Here is a 26,907-nt window from a genome sequence, read left to right as displayed (position 1 = left end):
TAATATAACTAAACAAATGCATAGTAAAAAAGTTACATAAGCGTAAAAAATAATTTCAAGATCAACCTTAGCCTGCGCGCACACTGCTGAATATTCAGTCATCAGCTCTATATCAGATATAACGATTTTCATTAATAATTAGTCCCTTAATCTAAACCTCAGCCAGTGTCCACCTTCTAGCCGAAGGTTGAACTGATCGGGAGACAACTTGGCAGGGATGCTGGTCTTCTCACAAGGGGAGAGCACCATGTGCCGGATTAACTGGTATGTTATCACTTTCATCTCGCACAGAGCAAATCTCGATCCTGGAATATAGAACCAGATTGTGTTGAGGTGCAAGTGCCTTAGGAGAAAATTTAACTGGTAAAATACCTGGTTTTCTTAATGTGAGGGATTACAATGCATCAATGGAGAATCTATTTCCCTTTTAATTTATATATTCATTTCTAAAACTTGTATTTGACTTACCAAGACAATTTCTAGGTCCATTACCGAAAGGCATGTATGTGAATGGTTTGATGTTGTGTTTGTTTTCATCGGAGAACCGTTCAGGATCAAACTTCTCAGGGTTAGGGAAGTACTCAGGATTTAAGTGGATTCCATACACCGGTACCAGAATATCCGCGCCTTCACGTAACTGAAAATTATGAAAAATATTTTGAAATTACAGAAAATAGTCGCCCTGTCATGTTATCGAAACATTTTTACTGTTCGATTATGGCTGCTGGATGTTCAAAGCAAGAAAATATAAAATGAAACTTACAATATAATCTTTTTCAGAATCAGGGTTTGGTTTCCCCAAATTATATTCCTTTGTGCATTGTCTGTCCAAAACCACAAATGGTGGCCATCTTCTTAAAAGTTCTGCAACAGATGTAGTTATAATTATGCAAATGGCAGTGAATATTGCCCTTAGATATCTTTTTAGGTTCCGTACCCAAAGGGTAAAACGGGACCCTATTGTTTTCGCTCCTCTGACTGTCTGTCCGTCAATCACCAGGCTGTAACTCATGAACCGTGATAGTTAAAGAACTGAAATTTTCACGGATGATGTATTTTTGTTGCCGCTATAACAACACTAGAATTAAAAATTATTTGTTGAAAACTAGAATTAAATAATTAAATATTTTGGGGGTTCCCATACAACACGTGATTTTTTGTCCGTTTTATAAATGATCGTAATATCATATATCATAACAACAAGAAAAGTATTTACCTGAAATAACCATGTCCATATACTTCAAGCTCTGTATGGAGCTGAAGTCGAACTTGCCACCACTCTTAGCGTCATGGTCTCTGATCTCCTGCGCCAGTCGCTCCTGTACGTCAGGGTTCAAAGCCAGCTCATACAAAAGAAATGACATACTGGAGGACACTGATTCAAATCCAGCAGCAAAGAACAGGAACGCTTGAGAGACTAGGTCATCATCCTTCCATACTGCAATGGAGAAAAACAAAAAACCGTCAATTGCATTGTTTGCCGTTCTTTTAACTGCTTTGATTTTTTCCTTTTCAAATATAGGGTTACCTCTAATCAATTGTTTTTTACCAACTGTAGATTCTTCGACGGTTGCGAAACCAGCTGCCTCATCATTAGACTTGACTTCTTCATGAGATAGTTTGCCTGAAAGGATAAAAAATATTTACTATAGCAAGAATAAGAATAATGTATCTAATTCAATACAAAGGTCCGACTAACTTATCGCAGGTTTCAAGATGAAGATGTACTAAATGGTGTCAACTCTATGAAGTCAAACGAAGCTAAACAAGTAAAGATTTTAAAATGTCACCTTTTTTGGCCTCCATAAGCAGGTGAATCATATCAGGTCTAAAAATGTTCTTCTGTTCCCTCTCTTTCATCGCGTCTAATACTAAGCGCCTGAAGAAATCCTGCGCTGGCTTCGGCACAACGTCAACGGCGATAAGCTGAAATTGATAGTAAATAGAGATTGGTAAATTAAAATTTGACCTTGGATCTCAAAAAGGTTATCAATATCTTTGGTTTTAGTTCCATGAAAACTGTTTCTTTGTTTTACCTATTACATCTTGTATTAAACTTCTAACTTGTTTACCAGCTTGAAAGTTGTTTGAGTCTAAATAAGTATTTATTCAAAATATTGAAGTGAGCCAAACGTAATTTACCTTATTAACAAAAGGCAGGCTTGATAACAGGATGAAAAACAAAATTTGAGAAAACTTAAAAGAAGATACTGCTTTTCCCATTTTATAGAACTCATTATCTTCATCGGCGTGAGAGTCTACCTTCAGACCGAAGGCGCAAGAAGCTATCACATCATTGGCAAAGCGCGTCGTTAGGTCCTTGCACTCAACATCTATGTAGTCTCCTAAAATATAAACAATACATATATGTAGATGTATAAGTTAGTTCCCACTATTAAGACTGGTAGGTACTTGTTTTACAATGTACCTCCAGAGTTTTTCAACTTTTTCTTCAAAGACAACATCATTTGTTCACCAACTTCCATCATGAAAGGCACCATTTGACGTATCTTGGAACTTGTGAATGCTGGGCTTAAAGATGTGCGCATGTCTTTCCATTCATGACCTGAAATGTAATGACCACAATTGTATTTTTCCAAATTATAAAGGGAAAGGAAATATAATCTTTTGAGTTGTTAGCACTAATTACCTTTCAAAAAGAACAAACTCCTGCCAAACAAAGAGTCATCAGGTCCAGGACTAGAATGATCTACAAAGTGTTCAAAGTCTTTAATGGTGATTTTCTTCAATAGTTCAATATCACGGATTACTACAGACTCTTTCAAAAAATCATATTTGCCGACGAATCTGGGAAAAATAAATAAACAGACCTTATTATGGGTAAAATAGTCGAGATCAATATATATTTTTTTATTTTGTGTTTCAAGATCAAACATAATGTTGTATATCTTCACCTTTCCTCGGGGTAGCTGTTGTACAAGCTCTTGATAGTCTCTCCAATGTGTTCGCTAGGCATCAACATGGAGCACAAGTCAGTTAATATTGGGATTGTCTTCAGATACTTAACGCCTTTCTCCTTGAACGTCGAGTGTGCCTTCTGGAGGTAGAACACCACCACTATCACCAAAACTGCCAGACATAGTAGTAGCATCATCATCTGGAAAATATAAGATATCCTCATTATCATCAACATTATTGACCTCATTGTTGAATACCTCTCTAGTGACACGGAATGCTATTAGGAATGATCGAAAACTTGATCTGGATTGCTGATTTCCTTTAGCCCAGGTTTTCTACCGAGGATTTCTTCAGCCAGTTTCTTACATAATGGTTTCTAAGTACATAATCACGTCATTGCCTATTTTCCAGTATTACAGAAGTCTTAAGTTTTGGTATTTTTCGGGTTTTGATCTTCCCAAAACTTTTGACTTAACACATCACCACCCAAAACATCCCAAAAAATTGTATATTTACGTTCAAGCTTATGTGCTAATCATTTGATATTAAATCATCAATATCAATTTAATTGCTTTTTTCATGAACTTATCAGGTAAGTTCTTCTTTGTTTCATTAACGGGGTCATCGATGTTCGATAACTGTTATCACCATTAATGACAATGACCATTAATGAATTTGTATCATGTGACTTTGTGTATCAACAAATGGAATGAACCAATCTATAAATAATCGGATTGAAGAAAAATGCTGAATGGATAAAAAAACACTTACATATTTTCTGAAGAACTTTAGTCAGATGGTCTTGAAAAGTTTGAGAGTCTAAATGATTTTTACTGAGAGATTGTAAACAGTAACAAGCAAATAAATCAATGAAAGAATTTTAGCACACTGGGATTCAGATTCTGGGGAGCTAAAAATAAATCGGTATTTTTTAAACTCAAATAGCCAAATGTTACAGCATCTATGTACCTATGTATAATTTCGCCGTCATTGATCATTCATGATCTCTTGATATCCACTATCTATCTATGCTAATATGAGTAACATTTTTGGAAAAACAGAGATAATGCAACCACTTAAATAGCGACTATTCGTTTTCATAATAACTTTTAGCTTAATTAAGTGGAAAATAACTCATAATGTTATGTTCACAGTGTATACCAAAACCAACAAATTATAAACTCTAAAACATAACGCTAATTAAATAATGGTTACAAAATTTTGAAAATAAACAAAAACAAATATTACTTAAGATAATGATAAGAAGAATACCGGCAAAATGACGGCCATGCATTCATCTAAGACCACAACAAGCCTAGCGTTTAAAAATAAACAAAATACGATGACGCCACACAGACACGCCACACGTGTTACTTACTTCACAGCCCAATTCAGTATGCGAGAGTGTGAAGCTTGTTACAAAGCATTGGCCATTATATATTAGCTTTGCAGATTAGATTAGCTAAATGTTTCGTGGTCCTTTTTGATATTTCGTCAGTTCAGTATCTTATCGTCATGATCAAATATTGGGATTTCCACCCTTAGTAGCGTAGTGGTCAAGCATCCAGAAAATCATAATTAAACTATACGTATACTAACATTATAATGACTACTAACCTTTCAATTTGTTTTCTACAGTCCAATATATCATCAAAAAAAGTGATGTTTACTTCTTGTTCTTCATGATACACTTAATTTTTGGTTTATAAATCGTCTAACTACGCGTTTGTTGCGATCAGCGCGATCGACCACACTGCGGTTCGTTACGTAACATTTGTTTGTGTCGTGATAAAATTCAGGGTCATTGCCACAAATGTTTGAGCTCTGTCTAGTGAAGATAATAAGTAGTTTATTTTTGTGTTTAGTTGCTTTACGTAGAAGAGAGTGATGTTCTCTGACAATAGTTAGGTCATAGGTGATTTCCCTTATGGTGTCTACGGCTATTCCCTTATAGTATATGTATAAGGTCGTAAAAAAAGGCCAATGTTATGAAAAAGCTATTCCTATTATTTTTATTTGGTTACAAAATTATAAAATTCTAAACAATAAAACTCATCAAGTAATATGTTCACAGTCATCTTAATCTACATCCTCAGTCTAAATCTAAGCCAGTGTCCTCCTTTCAGTCTCAGGTTCAAGTTGTCAGTAGCAAGTTGTGCAGGAATGCAAGTCTTCTCACAGGGAGACAGCTCCATGTGCCGTAGGATCTGGTATGTCATCACCTTCAGCTCGCAGAGAGCAAATCTTGATCCTAATGAAAACAAATACAGTTAATTTCATGTTATAATTAATTATTAAAATACCATTTATATGGGTGATATAAGTAGAGTTACATACGAGACTATTAAAAAAAACTCATTCCTATACTAGATAAGCCTACATAGTCACCTGCAACTTAATAATGTAATATGTGCCCCCATCCTTACCAATGCAATTCCTAGGTCCAAACCCGAAAGGCATGTACGTAAGTGGGTTGATCTTGTGCTTATTTTCTTCAGAGAAACGTTCAGGGTCAAACTTCTCAGGGTTAGGGAAAAATTTAGGATCATGGTGAAAGGCGAATGTCGGTATTTGAATGCCACATCCTTTACGAAGCTGTAACACAAAACTATAATTAAATACATCTGTTGCAGTAAGTACTGGTAATTAAATAATACTGGTTATACTAACAATGAAATCTTTCTCTGCTTTCTCGTTTGGTTTGCCCATATTATAGTCTTTGTTGCACATTCTATCCATAGCCACTGCCGGCGGCCAACGTCTCAATAGTTCTGAAAATATTATTAGTTAATTGAATAGCTAAATCAAGTCTTTTATCCACAATCACATCATGATTTGAAATAACCATACCCGAAACAACCATATCCATATACGCCATATTCTGTATAGAATTGAAGTCAAATTTCCCACCATTATTATTGTCATACTCCCTGACTTCTTTCGCCAAGCGTTCCTGTACCTCAGGATTGACAGCCAGCTCGTACAATAGGAAAGTCATGGTAGACGAGATGGACTCAAAGCCAGCCACAAAGAACAAGAAAGCTTGGGCTACTAAGTCATCGTCTTTCCAAACTGCAAGTTTCAAAATTAGCAATTAGTCATCATTTCCATCTTCTTCTATGTACCTGTTGTGAAGTTCTTCTTTACCTCGATTGAGATCCTTCTGGCCAACTGCAGATTCCTCGACAGTTGCAAATCCTGCAGCTTCGTCATTGGGTTTAACATCTTCGTGTGATAGTTGTCCTGAAAAGTATATTTCATAAAACAATTTTCACCAAACAACGTCGTTTGTGTTGTGGGTATAATTTGTAACTATTGAGATCAAGGTATTACTCGTACCTTTCTTGGCTTCCATAAGCAGATGAATCATATCAGGTCTAATTATATTGTGCAAATCTCGATCCTTCATTGTATCTAGTACCAAGCTCCTAAAGAACTTTTTGATGGGTTCCGATATCATATCGTACTTAAAGAACTGTAACAGAGTTGAAATACTATGACATTTCAAAAGACCATCATTAGTCATCGTCATCAATCATGTTAAAGAAAAATGGTGACGAAGAAAATCTTATCTTATTTTAAGTAACAATAATATAGCACTCATATCACTAGAGAACATCAGCCTTCTATCAGGTATGAACCAGATTTCTTTATCAAACGTGTACCTTTTATCGAATGATGTAACAAAGTTATCGAGTTTCAGATTTACCTTAACGAGTTGAGGTGCATTGATAAGAAGGAAAAACATCAGCATTTGCCGAAAGTTGAAAGTGGTCGCTGTTTTGCCCATAGCATAGAATTGGTTGTCCTCATCTGTATGAGAGTCCACCTTCAAACCGAAAGCACAGGAGGCTATCACATCGTTGGCGTAGCGAGTTGTAAGGTCCTTACATTCTATATCTACATAGCCACCTGAGAAACACAAAACCAATGATCATCAATTACTTCCGCCGTAATCTATTCCTTATTTTAAAATTTTATCTCAATTATTATTGTTTCTGCTAATATACCTTCCGCATCCTTGATTTTCTTCTTGAGAGACAAAATCATCTGGTCACCAACCTCTACCATGAAAGGCACCATCAATCGTATCTTTGAACTGGTGAACGCTGGACTCAATGTCGAACGCATGTCTTTCCATTCTTGACCTAGACGATAATAAAATATCTTTTTACTTTACAAGTAGTTTTACCAGTTTTGTTTTTCATATATTTTAATTACCCATCTTAAAGGAGGTATAATTCGGAAAGTAAAATAAGTTACCTTTCAAAAAGAACAAAGTTCTGGCAAAAAATGTGTTCTCTCCAAAAGTTCGGTGGTCCAAAAAGTGTTCAAAGTCTTTGACAGTGATTTTCTTCACCAACTCAATATCCCGGATCATTACTGACTCAGTTAAAAATTCAAATCTACCCACGAACCTGAAAATGAATGATTCAACGCGTCAATGCTGAGTTCGGGACCGAATACGAAGTAAACATTTCAGAATCATAAATAAGTCGAATACGGCATTCGTCTTGTGGCGTATAACTACTGAAATCAACATTATAATGGAAGATCGTAATTGTAAACAAACAAAAATGTAAATAACTATGAGAGTGATAAGAGTCTAATCTGTCCCTTTAGGGGTCGTAGGAAGTGAGAAGATATGGAGCCCATCAGGATGTTTATTAGAATCATTGTACGATAACGTGAAGATAATAGTAACATCAAGTGCTTAGTCATAATGACAAGCCTTTAATTTTTATAGGTCAGTGTTTAGTAGTAGAACTTCTTATACCTATGTATTGCTCATAGTTTAATTTTCTTTACCTTTCTTCTGGAAAGCTGTTATACAGATTTATAAAGTCACATGCGTAGTGATGTTGTCTAAAGACAACTTTGCCCATGTTACCCAGTATTGGAACTGGTTTAAAGTGCTTGATGCCATGTCTGCTGAATGTGGAGTAGACCTGCTTCAGGTATAGAACCACCACAGCAATGAGTACCACTACCCAGATCAGTAGGATTATCATGGTCTGGAAGAAAATTTACAGCTATTTTCATAATTCGGCGTGTTTTTTTCTCTTTTTTAGTTAGGCGGACATTTAACGGCACAAACTCGTAAACAAATAAAGTGATTTAATTCATTAAAGTTTGTTAGACGCTGCGTCTGATTGTGGTCTTGACCCTACAATGTGAAGGTCAATCAAAGTAAGCCTCCGCACACTGCAGTCTAAAAAGTCGGCCAATAGTTGGTTCGAGAGTTCACTGACAGTTTATTTTCTAGGCAACCGTAATTCCAAGCAAACTTCATATTCCTGATCGTTGATTACAACGATCAAATATCAGACTGACTGCACATTAGTGCGCATTACCATTCAGTTCCATGTTGATTTATCAGCCCGATCAAACTGTCAGGTGGCTAAGAGTTTTGCAGTGTGCGAGCGCTCTAAAGGACGTTATTTGTGTACTAATTACTTATCACGTCAGTCACTTCATGTTTTTACAATTTTTTTTTTTATTATATTTATAAGACTCGTCTCTTGCAATCTTGTAAAAATGAGAAAATGTATTATATACCCTTTGCTTATTATATTTTGGATATCAATATATTGTTATATTATGGGGCACAAACACGAAATATAGTTAAACATAAAAAATACAAACATTATCTCTAAAACAATTCAGCTGCGACATAAATCTGAATTTTAATATAATTGAAGAAAAAATATTGCTAGTAAGTATCCCTACATCTTCTAAAGTCTTTAAAATTAATTTAGTTATTTACTTACAAGCAGCACTAGAATTCAATATACATCAAAGTACACAGTGTAAACAGAAGCGTTTGAGCGTGTAACTCACTGCACTGACGGATTCACTCTGCGCTTAAACTGTGTACACTTCATCACAAACAACGATGTATCCCAGTACTCGTACAAAGGGGAGGCAGATTAGATTAGAAAATTGTTTCCACGTTTATTTTATCACGTTTTGTAGCTTCAAGTACTCTTAAGTACTGGTATCAGTTTGGAGTGCCCCAAGGATTGATTCTTGGACCGTTGAAGACTTGTGATAAAGTTATTGCTCTTATATTGTCCAGTATATCATTAGAAATAGTGCCGTTGTTTTACTTATTTAAAACAATTTTGTCTTTAGTTACGGTTAAAATAACAAAATACGACGGTTTTTGTATGTTGATCATTTTATTTGATTCATCAGTATGAATAAATCGACTTATAAACAAAATAACTGTAACGCTAAAACACTAGTTAACTATTGGTATCATAACATCTTTTAATATCATATGGTAAATAGTATACATTCTAAAAATAATTCAATAAACTACATATAAAAATGACGCATAACGTTTCAATCTACTTCCTGAGTTTAAACCTAAGAGAGTGTCCACCTTTCAGTCTGAGATTTAAATTGTTGGTCGCAAGCTTGGCGGGAATACATGTACTCTTGCAGGGAGACAGCTCCATGTGACGTAGAATCTGGTATGTTATCACCTTCACCTCGCAGAGAGCAAACCTTGAACCTGAACATTCAAAAAATAGTTAATAATGGTAACTACGCAAGTAAAAAGAGATAATTATGTGATAGTGGTTGTATTTGGAATTGGTCAGTCAATTTTCTACAGGTATATTTTTAATTTCTGTCTCTAAATCAAAATTAGATTTCTATCTTCTATTTGTTACTTTAATATCTCTTACCTATGCAATTTCTTGGTCCAACACCAAAAGGCATGTACGCATTTGCATTGAATTTGTGTTTGTTATCTGGAGAGAAACGTTCAGGGTCGAACTTCTCAGGATTAGGAAAGTACTGAGGGTCGTTGTGGAAGGCATACACCGGTATTTGGACTCCTGACCCTTTGCGAATCTGAGGAGAATAAGTCATAGAAATATAATAATACAAAATAACATAGTGACTATACAAGCTGTTGATTTGCATCCATGCCATATTCAAGGACGTAATTATGCTAATGATTCTCGACCCAAATCAACAAAAAAATTGGCACGTACCTAATTTTTTTTTTTTTTCCGAATTCCGTCAATGCCATTTAGCCGTATTTAAACTTGGCGCGTGTGTTACTGGCCTTTAAACCGTGCTACGCCCTCACACAAACGCAAACACATAGCATACGCAACAATCATTCATAAGTTTCATTCATAAAATTGGATTACTTCTGAAATACTACGACATTACAATGACAAAAAACGCAGTGCATATTAGCTTTTTCCCGTCTACTGTAATTCCAATCGATTATTTACGTATTTTATATCCACCTCCTGAAGTATGGCACAAATGCAAATCAACACCTTGTATAACCAAATGTATAACTTTTAAAGGTCTTACGATATAATCTTTTTCAGCTGCATTGTTTGGTTTCCCAAGATTATAGTCTTTAGTGCATATTCTATCCAAAACCAAAGGTGCTGGCCATTTCCTCAGAACCTCTGAAAAAAAAACACTATTATCGGATCCTAATTAAAGATGGGTTAATTTTAAATAACATTCCCATTAGTTTTTAATAAAATCTTACCAGAAACAACCATGTCCATATACTTCATGTCCTGTATGGAGTTGAAGTCAAACTTGCCACCGTTCTTATCATCATATTCCTTGATCTCCTGTGCCAATCGTTCTTGTACCTCAGGGTGAACTGCCAGCTCGTACAATAAGAAAGCCATCGTCGCTGATACCGTTTCAAAGCCAGCAGCGAAAAATACAAATGCTTGAGCAACTATATCCTCGTCCGTCCATACTGCAAATATAAATTTTTAAATGTTATTTATTCTCAATTTAACATGATCTAATTTAACTGTTACTGTGAATAGTAAGTGTAGGTAAGTATCGTTACCTCTTTTTGAAGTATTCAATCCAATTGAAGATTCTTCAGCAGTAGCAAATCCAACAGCGTTGTCATTAGATATTATATCTTCATGGGTTAGTTTACCTGCAATTTTAAATATAACGCCATATAACAGATTTATCTTAAACCTTGCTTATCTAGAAGCTAGACCATAATACAGTTCATATTAGACAGAGACATTATATAATAATTGAAAAATCTGACCTTTATTGGCTTCCATAAGCAAATGAATCATATCAGGTCTGATAATATGTCGCATCTCCCGATCCTTCATTGTATCCAGCACCAAGTTTGTGAAGAATTTCCTGACTGAAGCTGGCACAATGTCCCATTTGAAAAACTGAAAGTAACTAAAAACATTTTAATTTAACATTTAGGTCAAAATTACCACAGCTTATGTTACGAAAAAAATAATTTTTATACCTTGGCAACTTTCGGTGCATTCAGAAGCACAAAGAACATGATCATTGTGCGAAAGCTGAACTCAAATAGTGACCTGCCCATTGCATAGAACCGGTTGTCACGATCCATGTGAGAGTCTACCTTCAGACCGAAGGCACAAGAGGCTATCACGTCATTGGCGTAGCGTGTCGTGAGGTCCTTGCAATCAACCTCGATGTAGTCATCTGAAAACGCATTTAGGAAAGATATAACTCTAAATGCTCTCATGTTATTCAGCTAAACTTTCATCTTCACAGAATTTGTATTGGAGATCTAGCTTTAGTCTACGGTTTCACCCGTCTTCTGAAGGCCTTCTTCCTGGGCCAGGATAAAAAACAGCCAGATACGTCATTCTGGCTATATAAGAAGTTAAGTAGTATTTATATGTTCTGCTATTGTACACAACACAAACTTTCGTCTTTATAATATTGTTCTGATATAATACCTTTCGATTCTTCCAGCTTCTTTTTGAGAGACAAAATCATCTGATCTCCAACTTCTACCATGAAAGGCACCATCAGACGTATCTTGGAACTGGTGAATGCTGGAGTCAGTGTGGACCGCATATCTTTCCATTCTTGACCTGTTAATAGTTATATATTTTCTTTGTATGTATTCTCATATTTAAATTCATATAAAGCAGTTGGGGTATTATTAAACTCAATTATGACTGGTACTACAAAAGGCCTTCCCAAGGAATCATTAATGGTTTACCTGTTAATAAGAACAAAGTTCTGTTAAAAAATGATTCAGCTCCAAAGTTACGATGATCGAGAAAATGCTCAAAGTCTTTGATAGTAATCTTCTTCACCAGCTCTAAATCTAGGATCACAATGGACTGGTTAACAAATTCAAATCTGCCAACGAACCTGAAAAAAACATGACGAACATTTGTAAAATCTGTATATAGAAAAAGGGATGTTCGATTTGTGTTCCTATTGACAAACAAGCGATACACTATTCTTCAAATTGTTGCAAATTCATTATTCACAGGGACTTTAAAACATTTTTTATAACAATAATTAGTTACACAACTCACTTTTCTCCTGGAAAACTTTTGTAAAACTTGAGAATATTGTCAGCGTAATGGTTTCTTCGGAATATGACGGAACTCATGTTGCCCAGCAGTGGGACTGGCTTGAAGTGCTTGATGCCATCCTTACTGAATGTAGAGTAAAGTCGTTTGAGGTCCCGCAACACTATGACAGCTAGGACTAACGCCCAGATTAAAAGGAGCATTGTAATATCTGTAAAGGATTCTAATATAAACACAGGTTTTAAGTAAGAAAGTTAAAAGTTCTCTTTTATGTATCGGTAACAAAAAGATGGCGGATCTCTTTTACTACCCATACTGTTGGAGTACTGTAGCGCGTGGCGCGCTAGGGACCGGGGATCTCCAGGATATTTAATTAAAACATTAAAAGGAACTTTCACTTTGGTTTATTTTCTGACTCCGGGGTGAAGTGACACACTTCAGTATCAAAACTTATTCTATTTCAAATCGAATCTATTTACATCATTGTCCGGCCAGCATAAATATAATAAATAAAACCTACTTCTAATCTACTTCAGTACTACATCTCTACAGTACCATTTAGTACATTAAATACTTTGATAATATTACAAATCTAAAGATCTTGTTTGTTTGAACGCGGGAACTTTTATCTGGGTGTGCGTTGTTACCACAGAGCTTAGTTGAAACTAATCTCATATGCATCTAGTTATATAATGTGTAATTATTTACCTTATAATAAGACGCCGAAAAAAATATAAATATAAACAATATAAACTTCGCAATTGTAATTAATTATCGTTAGTGATACCTAATTCACTGTCAAACACTATCTGAATGCGAGCGCTTTATTAATACGTATTTGTAGTCATGATCCAAAATACCCAGTCTTTAATCTTATCACATTAAAATATGTTTGTTAATATTTATGTTCTTATCTTCGTATGCTATTTCATCAGCTTTGACTAAATCGTTTATCAGGTCATTATCTCGGAACACAATACGTATCTGGTTTGATCCTGGTTTGAGGCCCATGACCGGTGCTTAATGTCAAAGCTGATTATTTACAAAATCAATTTCATATTAAAAATGACATTGTACGTATCGTATTGTGCAATCAGAGTAGTATTTTAAAGTCGTCCATTGTGAATCTTAGAAAATACGGCACAGTTTGTCACAGTCATCTATCATTTTATCTAGTTATTTTTATCAGAAAACTAAACGTTTTGAACTTTGATCAAAAATATATTTTTTGCACACGAGTTCTATAAATATATCTTACAGTCATATCCGTTTTAAGTACATAGGGTGTTCATTTAACGATAACGATAACCGAACCATTTTCAGTTGTTAAATCGTCGATTTGACCAATGGGCAGCAAGTTTACGTCTGGTTATGGTTTGGTTACTTTTATAGTTAAATGGTGCAACCATTTTCCTACTCCGTGAGTTACAGTGGGTTGCCAAAGTCAAGTTAAAAACGTTTATTGAAAGTAGGCTAGTTTTTAGCACTTTTTCACGTCAAATTTACAAAAGGACAGCACCCCAAAACGCCCCCATTTCACCACTTCCTAGTGTTATGGCTGGGAAGAAGTGGTGAAGAACAAACTTCCTAACAACACAGCTGTCTATTACAATTTTGCCCACTGCTGGTGTATCTAACTTTCATAATTCTGGAAAATGCATAAATCGAGTTTTATTATGACTGCTAACTAGTGTAACTATGACATAATTAGGATAGGCTAGGCAGATAATAATTGCTGTCTCATTGCGATATCAACTTTTCATTACATAGCTTAGACTTAAATTGTATCTTATCTGATAATATCAGTGTTTATTTTTATTTGGTCTGCAAATCTTTTATCAATGGGTTTTTCTGACGGCTGATGCAAAAAGTAGAGTGATATAGGCTCAAAAATGTTATTCGTTTACTTCCAAAAATAACCTATTTATCTTTTACATAATCGCAATAAATGGATAGAAGTGGCTTCGAAAATAATTCAGGGATAACGTAATTAAAACCATAGTATTTGTTAACATTTTATTTTGTAACATTAAAGTATGTTGAAACCCAGAGTACATAAATGTCAGCAATGTTTTATTTATTTACATCATGCGTCTATCAGTAATCCTTTACATTAAATAATCTCATAAATTATAATATATTACAATCACTACTTTTATCTCTATCACAAATCCATCAATCCGTTAGATAAAAGTTTTAATTACAGTTACAAGTAATTATATGCAAAACAATTACTTTCAAAAATTAACTACTTTTCTCAGTTTGTCGCATTGCATTGAATACCCAATGACGTGTATAACATACACGAGTATATTCTGTACTTTATTGTTTCGTGTGCATAAATACTAAAATCTATGACATTCGTGAAAGTAAAACATTTTCACAACTATTTCAATGGGAGGTTTTCTTTATTAGAATTTTAAAAAAATGTTCCCGAGAAAATGATAGATTGCCAAAACGCCAAGGTAAAAAATAAAACATTGCGATCCATTTATGTGACTCAGTTTAAGAAAGTCACATTTTTGGACAAATTGTTTTCAAAATCTCTGGATATTTGGATAATAATCTGAACGACTTATTTTCTCCTTTTATGCCAATTTTATTATTTTACAAGACAAGACAAGGAAGTTTTGTTATAGGACCTCAAAATTATATGACGTTGACAAGATACGCTCCGTTTCTAGCAATAAAGTACCAACATCAGCGCCGTCATCAACTAGGAAAATAATCAAAAGAAAAACCCTCATTGTAAATGAACCTTTAGATTTATTCTCTAGACATATCACATACATTTATAAGGCTGAATTGAATGTACTAAGCTTAATTTCCTGTAGAGTACAATGGAGGAGAGCTCATCTAGGAAAAAACAGTACAATCGGTCTAATTAATTAAATATCGCCACTATCGTTTAAGTGGAGAAACGCTGTTTATATCTTACCAAAACATAGTTAATTTAAGACCCAGTTACACTATTTAACGATAACCAACTACTTGCCGCCCATTTATTAAATCAGCGAAGATAGTTTGTCGAAAATAGTTCGGTTATCGTTAAAGTTAAATGGTGCAACTCACCATAATAATATCAAATTCAACAACAATATTAAAGCTATAATCCTTTTAACAACAAAATCTCACTTTAATTTTGAACCCAAATCACTATGAGGAGTGATTCGTATAGTCCGATCAGTCGTGCCCTCTACTGCCTAGGTCTGAATCTAAGCCAGTGGCCTCCTTTCAGTCGCATGCCGAAGGTCTCAGTATCAAGCTTGGCTGGTATGCAAGTCCTCTCACAGGGAGATACCTCCATATGCTGCAGAATCTGGTATGCCATCACCTTCATCTCGCAGAGTGCAAATCTTGATCCTGAGAAATGAAATAATATTTTATTTTGTAAGCACTTTTTAAGGCTTCATTAGAATTTTGGCGCTAATTAGTATGTAGAAAAAACATCGTAGTCTATAACCCTGCAATGATTTTGGGGATTCAGCAGATTTAGATTTAGAGTTTAGTACGCATAGTGTTCCACCCTTCTCTTATTAAATTAGCAACGAGTTGATACGAAGCGACAAATACATTAATTTTAGGCGCACGGTATGAACATAAAGTGTAACCGCATACCGCTTGTAAATAATACTGAGCGTATAACAGGATCCATGCAATCTTATTTGACGCTTAGTTTCTAAGCCATGTTAACATAAAAAATTATAGGTGTCATCAGTCCTCACCTATACAATTCCTAGGTCCAATACCGAAGGGCATGTAGGCAAAACTCTGGATGTTGTGCTTGTTTTCCTCAGAGAACCGTTCAGGGTCAAACTTTTCAGGGTTCGGGAAGAACTGGGGGTCTCGGTGGAAGGCAAACGCTGGTATGCTGATACCTGTGCCTTTGCGGACCTGTAGACGCAAAAAATTTAGCTGCTTTACAATTTTACTGATTCCAAAATATGAATCCTCCTACAAAGTCAGTAAGTAAGCCTTTTGTGATTTGAAATGAAAATGATGTTTTAGACAGTATCTCTCTCTAATTTAAACCACAGCTTTCTTTGACAGATTGATATGAATAAAAATTAACTCACAATGAAATCATGTTTGGCCTTGTCGTTAGGTTTTCCCAAATTGTAGTCCTTAGTGCAGATCCTATCCAGTGCTGCCCCAGGAGGCCACAGGCGCAGCAGTTCTGTAAAGAAAGCAATATTATAAAGATTGAGGCTTCTTGTTTGGATTTAAAATGTTTCTCTCTTGTTTGTTTGCATTTTAACAAGCAGTTCTTGGATATTAATGCTTATATAAACTGTTCTTGCTCAGAGATAGCTTGTAGCAAAAAATATTTTTATGCTTACCAGACACAACCATATCCATGTACTGCAAATTCTGAATGGAGTTGAAGTCGAACTTGCCGCCGTTCTTGGCATCGTTCTCCTTGATCTCCTGTGCCAGGCGCTCCTGGACGTCAGGGTTCACAGCCAGCTCGTACAGCAGGAATGACATGCCAGAAGACACGGTCTCGAAACCGGCGATGAAGAATAATACTGCCTGAGCGATGAGGTCTTCATCAGTCCACACTGGAATTTGAATAGAATTTCGATTATTTTTGGCTACAACAGGAGAATATTTTTTACTAGCAACACAAAGTGCAAAGATGACTTTTCTAGAAGTTAAGGTAAAAACTGGACTTGATGGAACCTATTTATAAAATATCATATAAGAGTAAGATCACAACCACAGTGCACAAGGTTACTTGTCGTTGTTGTAGTATGTATCAGTACAAAAGTATTCAATTACTTCATGTAATTCTACACTACTCGCGTAAATTGTATAGGACCAACCACAATCAACTGTTGTTCTATTCTTAATAAGACAAAAACGAATAATCAACGCACCTCTAGTAATTTCCTTCTGTCCTACGGCAGATTCTTCAACTGTCGCAAAGCCAGCAGCCACATCATTAGATTTGATTTCGTCATGAGTCAGTTTACCTGAAAAATAATAAATAGTATTTCAATTAGTTTTCAATTTTTAATACCAAATAGATCCTTTTTTTAAAAACAACAGGTTTACCTTTTTTAGCTTCCATAAGCAAATGAATCATATCAGGTCTAATGATATGGTTCAGCTCACGATTCTTCATGGTATCAAGGACTAAATTCCTGAAAAACTTCTTCGCCGCTTCCGAAAGGAAATCCAGTTTCAGGATCTGTAGACAAAAAAGTATATTTCTTTATAAAAAAGATTCTGCGACCATTTCATGATTAGTTGACTCTTCTTCCCCTTCTATGTTGGTATAATACATTTAACCAGGCTCTGGGATATTTTTGGGTGAACCTATTTGAAACAATAAAAGACTCCTAAGCAATAAATCTTACTTGTTTACTTTGAAGCAGTTCTGCACTAACCGAATGAAATCCTAACGTTCAAGATAATACTTTGATTGCAAGTCTCGTCCGTTCATCCATCGTAACTACATTGACCTTGAAACCACGTGGTTTTGTTACGACTTGTAGTACATTGACTGTATCGCAACATTCTAGTATGTTATTGACCATTTCTTCATTTCATTTTTCAAGTACAAGTAAACAAAGAGTGTCGAAAGCAATATTATCATAATCATTACTTTCTTATCTTTTATGCTTATCGTAAGTTAGGTAAAGTTTATTGACTTTAAATTATACTCTGGATTTTAGATGTTGTATTTAGATTTTAATTAGTCGGCTTGATCTTATCAACTTCATTAGTCACTTTTTAGGCTGTAATTACATACTCTTTAAACAAACAATATTAGGTTCCACACAAAAATTAAACAGCCCTAAATTCTTTTAACAATTATTCAAAAATTCAAATCATACCTATCACTCGCATATATCTAGCTAAAGCATTATGCCTTTCAAAACCACCACAGCTTACTCAGGAAAATTCACGTACCTTAGCAACTGTAGGCGCATTTGCAATAACGAAGAACATGAGCATGTCACGGAATTTGAAGGTGGAAGACAGCTTGCCCATGGTGTAAAACTCGTTGTCAGTTTCGTTGTGGGAGTCCACCTTCAGACCGAAGGCGCAGGACGCTATGACGTCGTTGGCATAACGAGTCGTCAGGTCCTTGCACTCGAGGTCTATGTAGCCATCTGTAAAAGTATTAAGCTTAAGTACATAGACGTTCTGAAAAGTTAAAGCTTAGCAAAAGAACAGTAGACTTTATTCACCAAAGTATTGGGAAAATGATGTCACTATCTAACTTAATGTCAAGAGCATTGGAGCACCGGAGGTCGCGTCGTACGTGCTTGTTGAGCTTGGTTTAGAGCCCGCTTAGCTGACGAAGTGACGGGCGGGTTTTCACGTCGTTTCTTCATAAGTCCTAATGTCTCTTCCGAAAGCTTTGATTTCTTGCCCTTATGCTGCATGTTACAGAATCTCAAACCTTCTTCCCTGAGGATCCGAAATCTAGAGCCACATTGACACGCCATTTCACCGAAGACCTGCCAGAAGTCAGCAGTGGCGAAATCGAGATCGCTCTGAGACAGTTCAAAAATGGAAAAGCCCCTGGCGAGGATGGCATTAAAACAGAGCTTTTAAAAGCAGGAGGTAAGCCCGTACTGGGGGAGCTCCAGAAGCTTTTTAATGCCGTCCTGTTTGAAGGGAGAACTCCAGAGGCGTAGAGTAGGAGTGTTGTCGTCCTGTTCTTCAAAAAGGGAGACAAAACCCAGTTTAAGAACTATCGACCCATTTCCCTCCTAAGCCACGTATATAAACTGTTCTCAAGAGTGATCACGAACCGACTTGCGCGAAGACTCGACGAATTCCAACCACCGGAGCAGGCTGGCCCATATTCCAGGCACCATAGACCACATCCACACAATGCGGCAGATTATACAGAAGACCGAAGAGTATAATCAGCCCCTGTGTCTAGCATTTGTGGACTATGAGAAGGCCTTTGACTCGGTTGAAATCTGGTCTGTTCTGGAGTCCCTGCAGCGTTGTCAAGTAGATTGGCGATACATCCAAGTGATGAGATGTCTCTACGAAGCCGCCAGAATGTCCGTCCAAGTACAGAATCAGCAAACAAAGCCCATACCGTTGCATCGAGGAGTGAGACAAGGGGATGTTATTTCCCCGAAACTGTTCACTAATGCAATGGAGGATATGTTCAAGACGCTGAACTGGAAAGGACGCGGCATCAACATCAATGGCGAACACATCTCTCACTTGCGATTTGCTGACGATATCGTCATCATGGCGGAAACGCTGCAGGACCTACAACAGATACTGAACGACCTGGCTGAATCTTCTCTACGCATCGGCCTACGGATGAACTTGGACAAAACCAAGGTCATGTTCAATGAACATGTTCTACCGGAACCGATTGCGATACACGGCGCCGTTCTCGAAGTTGTTCGGAAATATGTATACCTCGGGCAGACATTGCTGTTAGGTAGAAACAACTTTGAGGACGAGGTGAATAGGAGAATTCAGTTGGGTTGGGCTGCATTTGGGAAGCTACGTCGAGTCCTAACATCGTCGATCCCACAGTGCCTAAAGACAAAAGTCTTCAATCAGTGCGTCCTACCTGTCATGACTTACGGAGCCGAAACGTGGACACTGACGGTACGGCTGGTCCACAAGTTTAAAGTCGCTCCGCGGGCTATGGAAAGAGCTATGCTCGGCATTTCTCTGAGGGATCGCATCAGAAATGAGGTTATCCGTCAGAGAACCAAGGTCATCGACATAGCCCACCCAATTAGCAAGCTGAAGTGGCAGTGGGCTGGCCATATTAGCCGAAGAACCGATAACCGTTGGGGTAAACGAATTCTAGAGTGGAGACCACGCCTCGGCAAACGTAGTGTAGAACGTCCTCAGGCACGGTGGAGTGATGACTTGCGCAAGACGGCTGGCAGGAGCTGGATGCGAGCAGCCGAGTGGCGTGCACTTGGAGAGGCCTATGTCCAGCAGTGGACTGCGATAGGCTGATGATGATGATGATGATGATCTAACTTAAATCTCTTGGATGTCCCTGCATACTATCAGATAACTTTCACACGTACTTCCAGATTCTTTGATCTTCTTTCTTATTGCATCCATCATTTGGTCACCAACTTCCACCATGAAGGGCACCATCATACGCATCTTAGAACTGGTGAAAGCTGGGCTTAAAGTCGAACGCATGTCTTTCCATTCTTGACCTGTAAAAAATGTAGATTTTTAAATAAACCTTTCTTCATCTTTTAATATCTTTAGAACTTAGTAATGAAACTATATTGAGGTTCCCATACCTTTCAAAGAGAACAAGTTTCTAGAAAAGAAAGAGTCACTGGAACTGAAGACAGAGCGGTGATCGAGGAAGTGTTCAAAGTCTTTGACCGCGATTTTCTTCACCAGCTCAAGGTCGCGGATGACCACCATCTCATTGATGAACTCAAACCTACCCACGAACCTGTGAACAGGATAATTTTAAAATCCTCATAAATCAGTTTAGGTACCAGCAAAACTTTATTACCCAAACTATGAACAAGCAAATGTAAACTTTTCTGTTTCTCTTTCACACATTAATATCTGATAGATGAAAAGTAAACTGAAGACAGGGATAATGATCACGATTTTTATAAAAAATATTCCCACAGAAACCAACAAAGCATCTAGTGATAGAAAAGACCCAAAGCACCAAGATTGCCTCACCTCTCTCCAGGAAAGCTATTATAGTATCTCAGGATATCATCTATGAGGTGATCTTGTTTGAGGACCATCCTGGTCATGTTGCCCAGGAGGGGCACCGGCCTGAAGTGCTTCACGCCATATCGAGAGAATCTGGAGTAGATCTGACGGAGGTACAGCACGGCCACGGCGATCAGCACCGCCACCCAGACCAGGACTAGGATCATGATCTGTAACAACGAATGTGTTCAGCGTTATTATTGCTGCTGATATTTTGCCTTCATTGAGATCTTCAATATTATTGTTTTTTATTCCAAAGTCAAAACATTTATGTCGTTTTATTATTATTCATCGTTTTCATTTTTATATTTCAAATCACACCAATCTTAAGGATCATTTTATGTTGCACTTTCATGACACTTTTTGTTAGATTGTAACCTTTTTTAAGTAGAATATCAATATACATATCTTCGAGTTGATTCTACAAGCAACAAAACTGAGGCCCGATTCTCCTAAGTTAATATTGTCAAAATCGAATAGAAATTGAATCGCAATATGATCGCAATAGCAGTTTTAACCTTATCGGGTATTCTGCTACTAATATAAGATCAATCGTATTCCAAAGACATTCGATTGGTTTGCGATTGGTCTGCTATTTTGGTGATTTTGGTCTATAGGGTAGTTTGCTGTACAATCATTTTGCAATCGTAAATCATTTGCAGACAAAATGATTCAGTATTGAATGACAGAAAAGGATAAAAACGTTTATTTTAAAGAAAAAGTAGCGGAATGCCACACACTCTTCAATCGTAATCGAGTCGGGATTGGATCTCAGTCGAACCGAGTCGAACGTGAATCGTATGTTGCTTAAGTAAAATTAGGAGAATCGGGCCCCTGTTTTATCTACATTTAAAATATTTGGATCATCCTTATAAATAACATAATTGAGTGTGGCTTCCTTAAAGACTAAATGATTTCAGGTTTTTTATCAGTCACTATCTTCAAAACATGTACTTCTTCATGTAAGGTTAGATAAAGACACAGACAAACAATCATCATTATCTTGATTACGTTTAAGTACATAATTAACATTATACCTATCTGTACACATTTTGTACCACGTGTTTTCTAAGTGTTAGTAAATAAGTAGGTACGCTTTATGTGTCAGTGCCAAGGTAAACCACTCGACAGGATTTGTATAAGGATTATAATTTGCATTGTTAATGTCAATTCATTAATCTTCTTTAATTAATTGTGGAATATGGGTTTTCAGTACCGATTTTCATATTTGATCTCGATCTTTTATACCAGCACAGAAAAAATTCTAATAATATTTAGTACTTAACGAGAAGACTTAAAGACTTAAATATTTTATACCTACATAGAAAAAACTTCAAAATATTTCTAAATTATTTTTCCTCTTGCACGAAGCAGTAGGATTTAATTGTTAAACTCAGAATTTAAAACATATCAAAAGTTATATGACTTGACAATGTTAAACTTGAATACACAGTTCTTAAATGTCATTAAAACGTGATAACCAGGGGCGTAGCTACCGCCGTATCTGCCGTATCAATTATACGGGGCCCCCGGGCCACGGGGGCCCCAAAAGTGTGTAAAGACAAAAAATAAAAACTTCCTAATTTATTTTATTTTACAAATATCAAAATTCTGAATAGCAATTCTTTTTTTTTCCCGCCTTAAGCGTGCGTTCAAAAGTTAACAACACTCTACATCGTTATGGTGGGCTGCGGGACTTCCCCGTTTTACTTACTTCATCTTCAACTCAGCGGGGAATCCTTCATCGATATCGCGATTTACGTGTACGATGTTGTACTTTACACTGGATATTAAACCACGGAGTTAGTAGCAGCATAAGGGGGGGGGGGAGAGGGCGGTCCGCCACTGGTACCACGTCTCGGGGGGTGCCATCTCGGTCGACACATATCTGCACGACCAGGATGGCACGGGCAGAAGGGACAAGTCACTGAGGGTGCCATTCTAATCTGCAAAGCCTAGGTTCACTACCAGTCACTGCATGCTATTCAAAGAAGACGGATCGCAATCCATACAAAATTGCCCCACGTCCTATAACAATGTGACGAATCTCAAAAAAAAGATAAAAATGTTAAAAATAATATGGCATACTCTCTAATTTCTTTTTTTCACACCTTCATATGAAAAAAATGCTTTAAAGATTGTTTAGGCGCTGTTACGAAAACATCGTTCATGGGACTATTTATGGAATATTTTATTAAATTATTTTTTTCTCAAAACTTAAAAATTTCACACTGATTTTTAGGGTATAGTTAGAGAGCTGATATTTTCACAGATGATGTATTTCTGTTGCCGCTATAACAACAAATACTGAAAACTAGAATTAAATAAATATTTTGGGGGGCTCCCATACAACAAGCATGATTTTTTTGTCCGTTTTATAAATAATGGTACCTACGGAACCCTTCATGCGCGAGTCCGACTCGCACTTGGCCGGTTTTTATAAAACATGTTTGGGTTTTTTATATCCCAAATTTCAAAAATAGCTCTTTATAAGTTTGCAATGACCCGTTTCCGGTTTCTTTACGTTAAATTAAACCTAGCAAAAACCACCACGAATGATTTCTACACGATTTTTAAGTACTTTTATTTACAATTTTAATCCATGATTATTGGGTGCTCAATAGTTAGTCCGCCGCGGGTGCCACCCGATGCTACGCCGCCACCGCACGGAGTGCAGTGCACTGTTTATTTACGCGCTTTATATAAATGTGCATTAAATGAGTGAAAGGAAAATAGATTATCCCAGCGGTGCTGAGAAAAGAAAAAGTTAACAGAAAAGGGAAGAGGTTATAAAAAAAGTGCCATATAAGGGCCTCCAAACAATTTTTTATACGGGGCCCCGACAAGGCAAGCTACGCCACTGGTGATAACCAAAACGTAATAAAACTGGTTTGACACATATAAAACACGATTTCAAATCATAATATTATTGTTTACCAAGTAATTTTGCACTGGCGCCGGGCGTGTTAGAGTAGATATTCACCGTTTATTCATACGACTCATTCAATATAAAGGTGCTCATGTACTTTTATTTATACCTACTATACTACCCAATCAATGTGTGAGTGCTCTTGTACTTAGCATTATAAGACCATAGGTAAGTTATATTATTATTATATTTTAAAATTAATTGTCTTAGATACTTTAGAGAAGTTGTGTCAATGTTTTGATTCAATTCATATCTTTGACAAATTAAATTCCCAATTTTTTTTGTCAATCGATTTTAATACCAATCGTGCTCTTTTGAAGATCACGATAAAAAACATGCATTTTCCATGTATTATAATTGACATTGTTTAGAGATTGTTATTTAATTTTATTTGTACTAAGCTCACGTTGTATTTGATGTTTACAATATTTAATGCATGCAAATGCTTGTAGAAGCGTAAGTAGGTAACAATCATTATCAATCGAGTCTATGTGTCGAGAATATGTGTGACTGATAATTCTCAACAGTAGGTACTGTAACTATGTACCTGTAGTTAATCCTCTATCTATTATATCTCACTATTACAATCGGCTTACAGTCCACTGTAATACTTTGTAATTACAATAAATTTATGAACATTAAAAAAGCCTTCGAGTGAAAATTGTATTCCGATTATAGAATTATATATAATATATATATTAAAACAATCTAGACTTATTCGTTATTCTCAGCTGATTTAAGATTTAATGCTAAAAGCCTTTAAAACTGGTTTCAGTTTTAACTTTCTTTATTTTATGTAATTACGAGTTCTTATATAACCAGTATTATTCGCGGTCTAGTAATCTTAATATTTCGTAATAATCGGTCTCATTCACGAATTTGAAATTAATTTATTTTTATTCGTTAGTTTATAAATAGTCAAATGTAGCAAGATTAACCTATTCAATTAGTAAACTCATCCGAGACAAAAAAGTACCTGCCAAAACAATTGTGTACCATAGAAAAAATTTTTGTAAACAAACAAGTTTTTGCCGACAACGTAAACAAAAATGCGGAAACAAAACAATAACAAATGGAAATATAAAAAAAAATACTTACTACTTATTTTGTCACAACACTAGAATTTGTAACCGGCACAATTTTTTATTTAAAAAATGCGTAATTTAAACGTCAAATTCAAGTTTGGAACGCACGGACGTGTTACTTGAAACGCGGTTAAGCCTTTTCTGATTGTACCAAGAACGAGCTAAGCTAATATATTTGTAGATACGTTTGTATATCTCACGTTATCGCTAAGTAGGTATATACCACTGCTGAAAGCTTAACACTTATTTTTGTTTACCAGTTACAATTTAAAATAGAACGTATTTATCTGATATGATAGCACGTTACGATGCGCAATTGAGCAGTCGGATAGTGCGGCAGTAGGTAAAAATAAAGTAGCTATTGTTATGTCTAGACATCGGATTATATGCATTTGCAGGTTTGCATATGCAAATGCATATTATGCTATTATTTTAGCGTTATTGCATATTTTGGTACTTTTTCATTGATAGTGCATATTTCAGTATTTATACGTGATAGACGTGTTGTACTACGCCAAAGAGTATAATAATAATTAGTACGCTCTCCTCAGTGCGCTTTCGCCAAAGAGTATATCTCGGCAGAAATGGCGCCAAATTTCAAGTTCTGTCCGGTAACGTCAGTTGACGTCGAAAGGTCATTTTCAGCCTATAAATTAATTTTAAGTGACAAACGTCACAAATTTGCGGCAGAAAACCTTGAAAAATATGTAATTGTATATTGTCACAAGAATTACAACTAATAGTACCTCTATGTATATTTAAATATATGTTCTGAAAATAAAAGTTAATTCTATTAGTGGTTTTTTAATTGTGCATATTTTGTGCATATTTCGCTCTTTTTTAGTGCATATTTGCATGCATATTTTGGCATTTTGATAGTGCATATAATCCGATGTCTAGTTATGTCATATATTTATTTTATAAACATTAAATACAAAAAATATTTTTTTAAATGTAATTATTATATACAACAATTAAGCTGAAACTTGCGTGCAGTGAACGTCTTTTTAAAGTTTTCAGCCTTTTCGATATTAAAATGCTCTTTGTGGACTTTCCGCCACCTTGCGGGTAGCCCAAAGTGCTGGTGGAATGAACTAGGTCTTAGCTCCCTTAGTCAAGTTAGTAGTTAGTCCCTTAGTCCGTGTTTCAATTGAACGTCATTGGCAATCGTTACGGGTAGCCAGAAGCCAGAACGAGGTATCAGATTGCCAGAGTAACTGGGTTGAGGTGCTCAAATAGGCCGTCGTTCTTTGTAAAACACTGGTACTCAGCTGCATGCAGTTAATCTGCAAACTGACCTAAACAAGGGGAAAAAGAAGAAAAAAAAACGAAAAGGCTAGGCAGATGACGATAGAGGTGTACTTATTATTATAAGTAAGCAGATGATTCTCTTGAAGTACTTACTAAACAACCCAATTAAGTTATTGAAAAGCTAAAAGGTTCCAAAAATGTTTGCTTTTAACAATACTAATCCCGATTAAAGTCTCCCATAGCGGGCTTGCTGGAAAAGATTTTCTAAGAAATAAGGAATACCTTTGTACTTTATTTTTCTATTTAACTTCTCTCATCAACCGTGTACTCAAACTCTTACATATATAAACTATTAACCTATTACCGGTAACTTGCATTCTGGTGAAAGAGTCAAAGAATCATCTCCTATTGTTATAGATACGACAGATGAAACCGATAAACTGGTGTTACTTTTGACCCCGCACAATTATGTATGTCAAAATATTATTTGTTTACTATTTAAGTAAAAAAATGTTTACATAATATTATTGAGCGTTCGCGGTACAAAAACATTTACATTTGTTTTTACATACCCACTTTTTATTTGTCTATTTACACGTTCGTCGCAAGAACTCTACAAAGGACTTTACCATATTCCTTCAATAAAAACAGTCATGATTCTATGTGGCCATTTGACGGGCTACAA

General features: G+C 36.0%; 3 protein-coding genes across 6 annotated transcripts in view; 1 reads left to right on the top strand and 2 right to left on the bottom strand.

Annotated features, from left to right (window-relative positions):
* Positions 1–25,141, bottom strand: LOC124633056. Its single transcript, XM_047168150.1, has 41 exons — positions 24,985–25,141; positions 20,922–21,127; positions 20,519–20,679; positions 20,291–20,428; positions 18,174–18,376; positions 17,313–17,448; positions 17,135–17,230; positions 16,595–16,816; positions 16,331–16,431; positions 15,980–16,148; positions 15,453–15,617; positions 12,258–12,465; positions 11,933–12,087; positions 11,664–11,801; positions 11,201–11,403; positions 10,982–11,117; positions 10,766–10,861; positions 10,448–10,669; positions 10,261–10,361; positions 9,615–9,783; positions 9,277–9,439; positions 7,183–7,337; positions 6,930–7,067; positions 6,629–6,831; positions 6,259–6,394; positions 6,067–6,162; positions 5,770–5,991; positions 5,590–5,690; positions 5,346–5,514; positions 5,008–5,170; positions 4,298–4,331; positions 2,916–3,118; positions 2,651–2,808; positions 2,429–2,566; positions 2,143–2,345; positions 1,791–1,926; positions 1,529–1,624; positions 1,217–1,438; positions 764–864; positions 469–637; positions 1–305 (listed from the first exon to the last, which is right to left on the bottom strand). Exons 2-41 carry the CDS (start codon positions 21,122–21,124, stop codon positions 139–141), a joined length of 6,195 nt encoding a protein of 2,064 aa, XP_047024106.1. The 5' UTR covers positions 21,125–21,127; positions 24,985–25,141; the 3' UTR covers positions 1–138.
* LOC124633310 (cytochrome P450 9e2-like) lies at positions 4,906–8,803 on the bottom strand. 3 transcript variants are annotated; one of them, XM_047168488.1, is made up of 12 exons: positions 8,691–8,801; positions 7,729–7,934; positions 7,183–7,337; positions 7,015–7,067; positions 6,930–6,969; positions 6,629–6,831; positions 6,259–6,394; positions 6,067–6,162; positions 5,770–5,991; positions 5,590–5,690; positions 5,346–5,514; positions 4,906–5,170 (listed from the first exon to the last, which is right to left on the bottom strand). In XM_047168488.1, exons 2-12 carry the CDS (start codon positions 7,929–7,931, stop codon positions 5,004–5,006), a joined length of 1,545 nt encoding a protein of 514 aa, XP_047024444.1. In that variant the 5' UTR covers positions 7,932–7,934; positions 8,691–8,801; the 3' UTR covers positions 4,906–5,003. The 3 variants fall into 3 exon arrangements, with proteins under 3 accessions (XP_047024444.1, XP_047024443.1, XP_047024442.1); XM_047168487.1 differs by having other exon boundaries at positions 6,930–7,067; positions 8,687–8,803; XM_047168486.1 differs by having other exon boundaries at positions 6,930–7,067.
* The window catches only part of LOC124633308 (probable cytochrome P450 9f2), a 19,142-nt gene continuing 16,133 nt past the window's right edge, over positions 23,899–26,907 (top strand). Inside the window, exon 1 of one of the 2 annotated variants that reach the window (XM_047168482.1) lies at positions 23,899–24,054. The gene's annotated coding sequence lies outside the window, so the exon portion shown is untranslated. The remainder of the gene's footprint in view (positions 24,055–26,907) is intronic. The other variant, XM_047168483.1, reaches the window with a different exon arrangement.

The sequence above is a fragment of the Helicoverpa zea genome, chromosome 9, assembly GCF_022581195.2.
Source record: "Helicoverpa zea isolate HzStark_Cry1AcR chromosome 9, ilHelZeax1.1, whole genome shotgun sequence".
Taxonomy (NCBI): domain Eukaryota; kingdom Metazoa; phylum Arthropoda; class Insecta; order Lepidoptera; family Noctuidae; genus Helicoverpa; species Helicoverpa zea.
The sequence above is the reverse complement of the archived record's forward strand: the minus strand, read 5'-3'. Positions and strand labels throughout refer to the sequence as shown.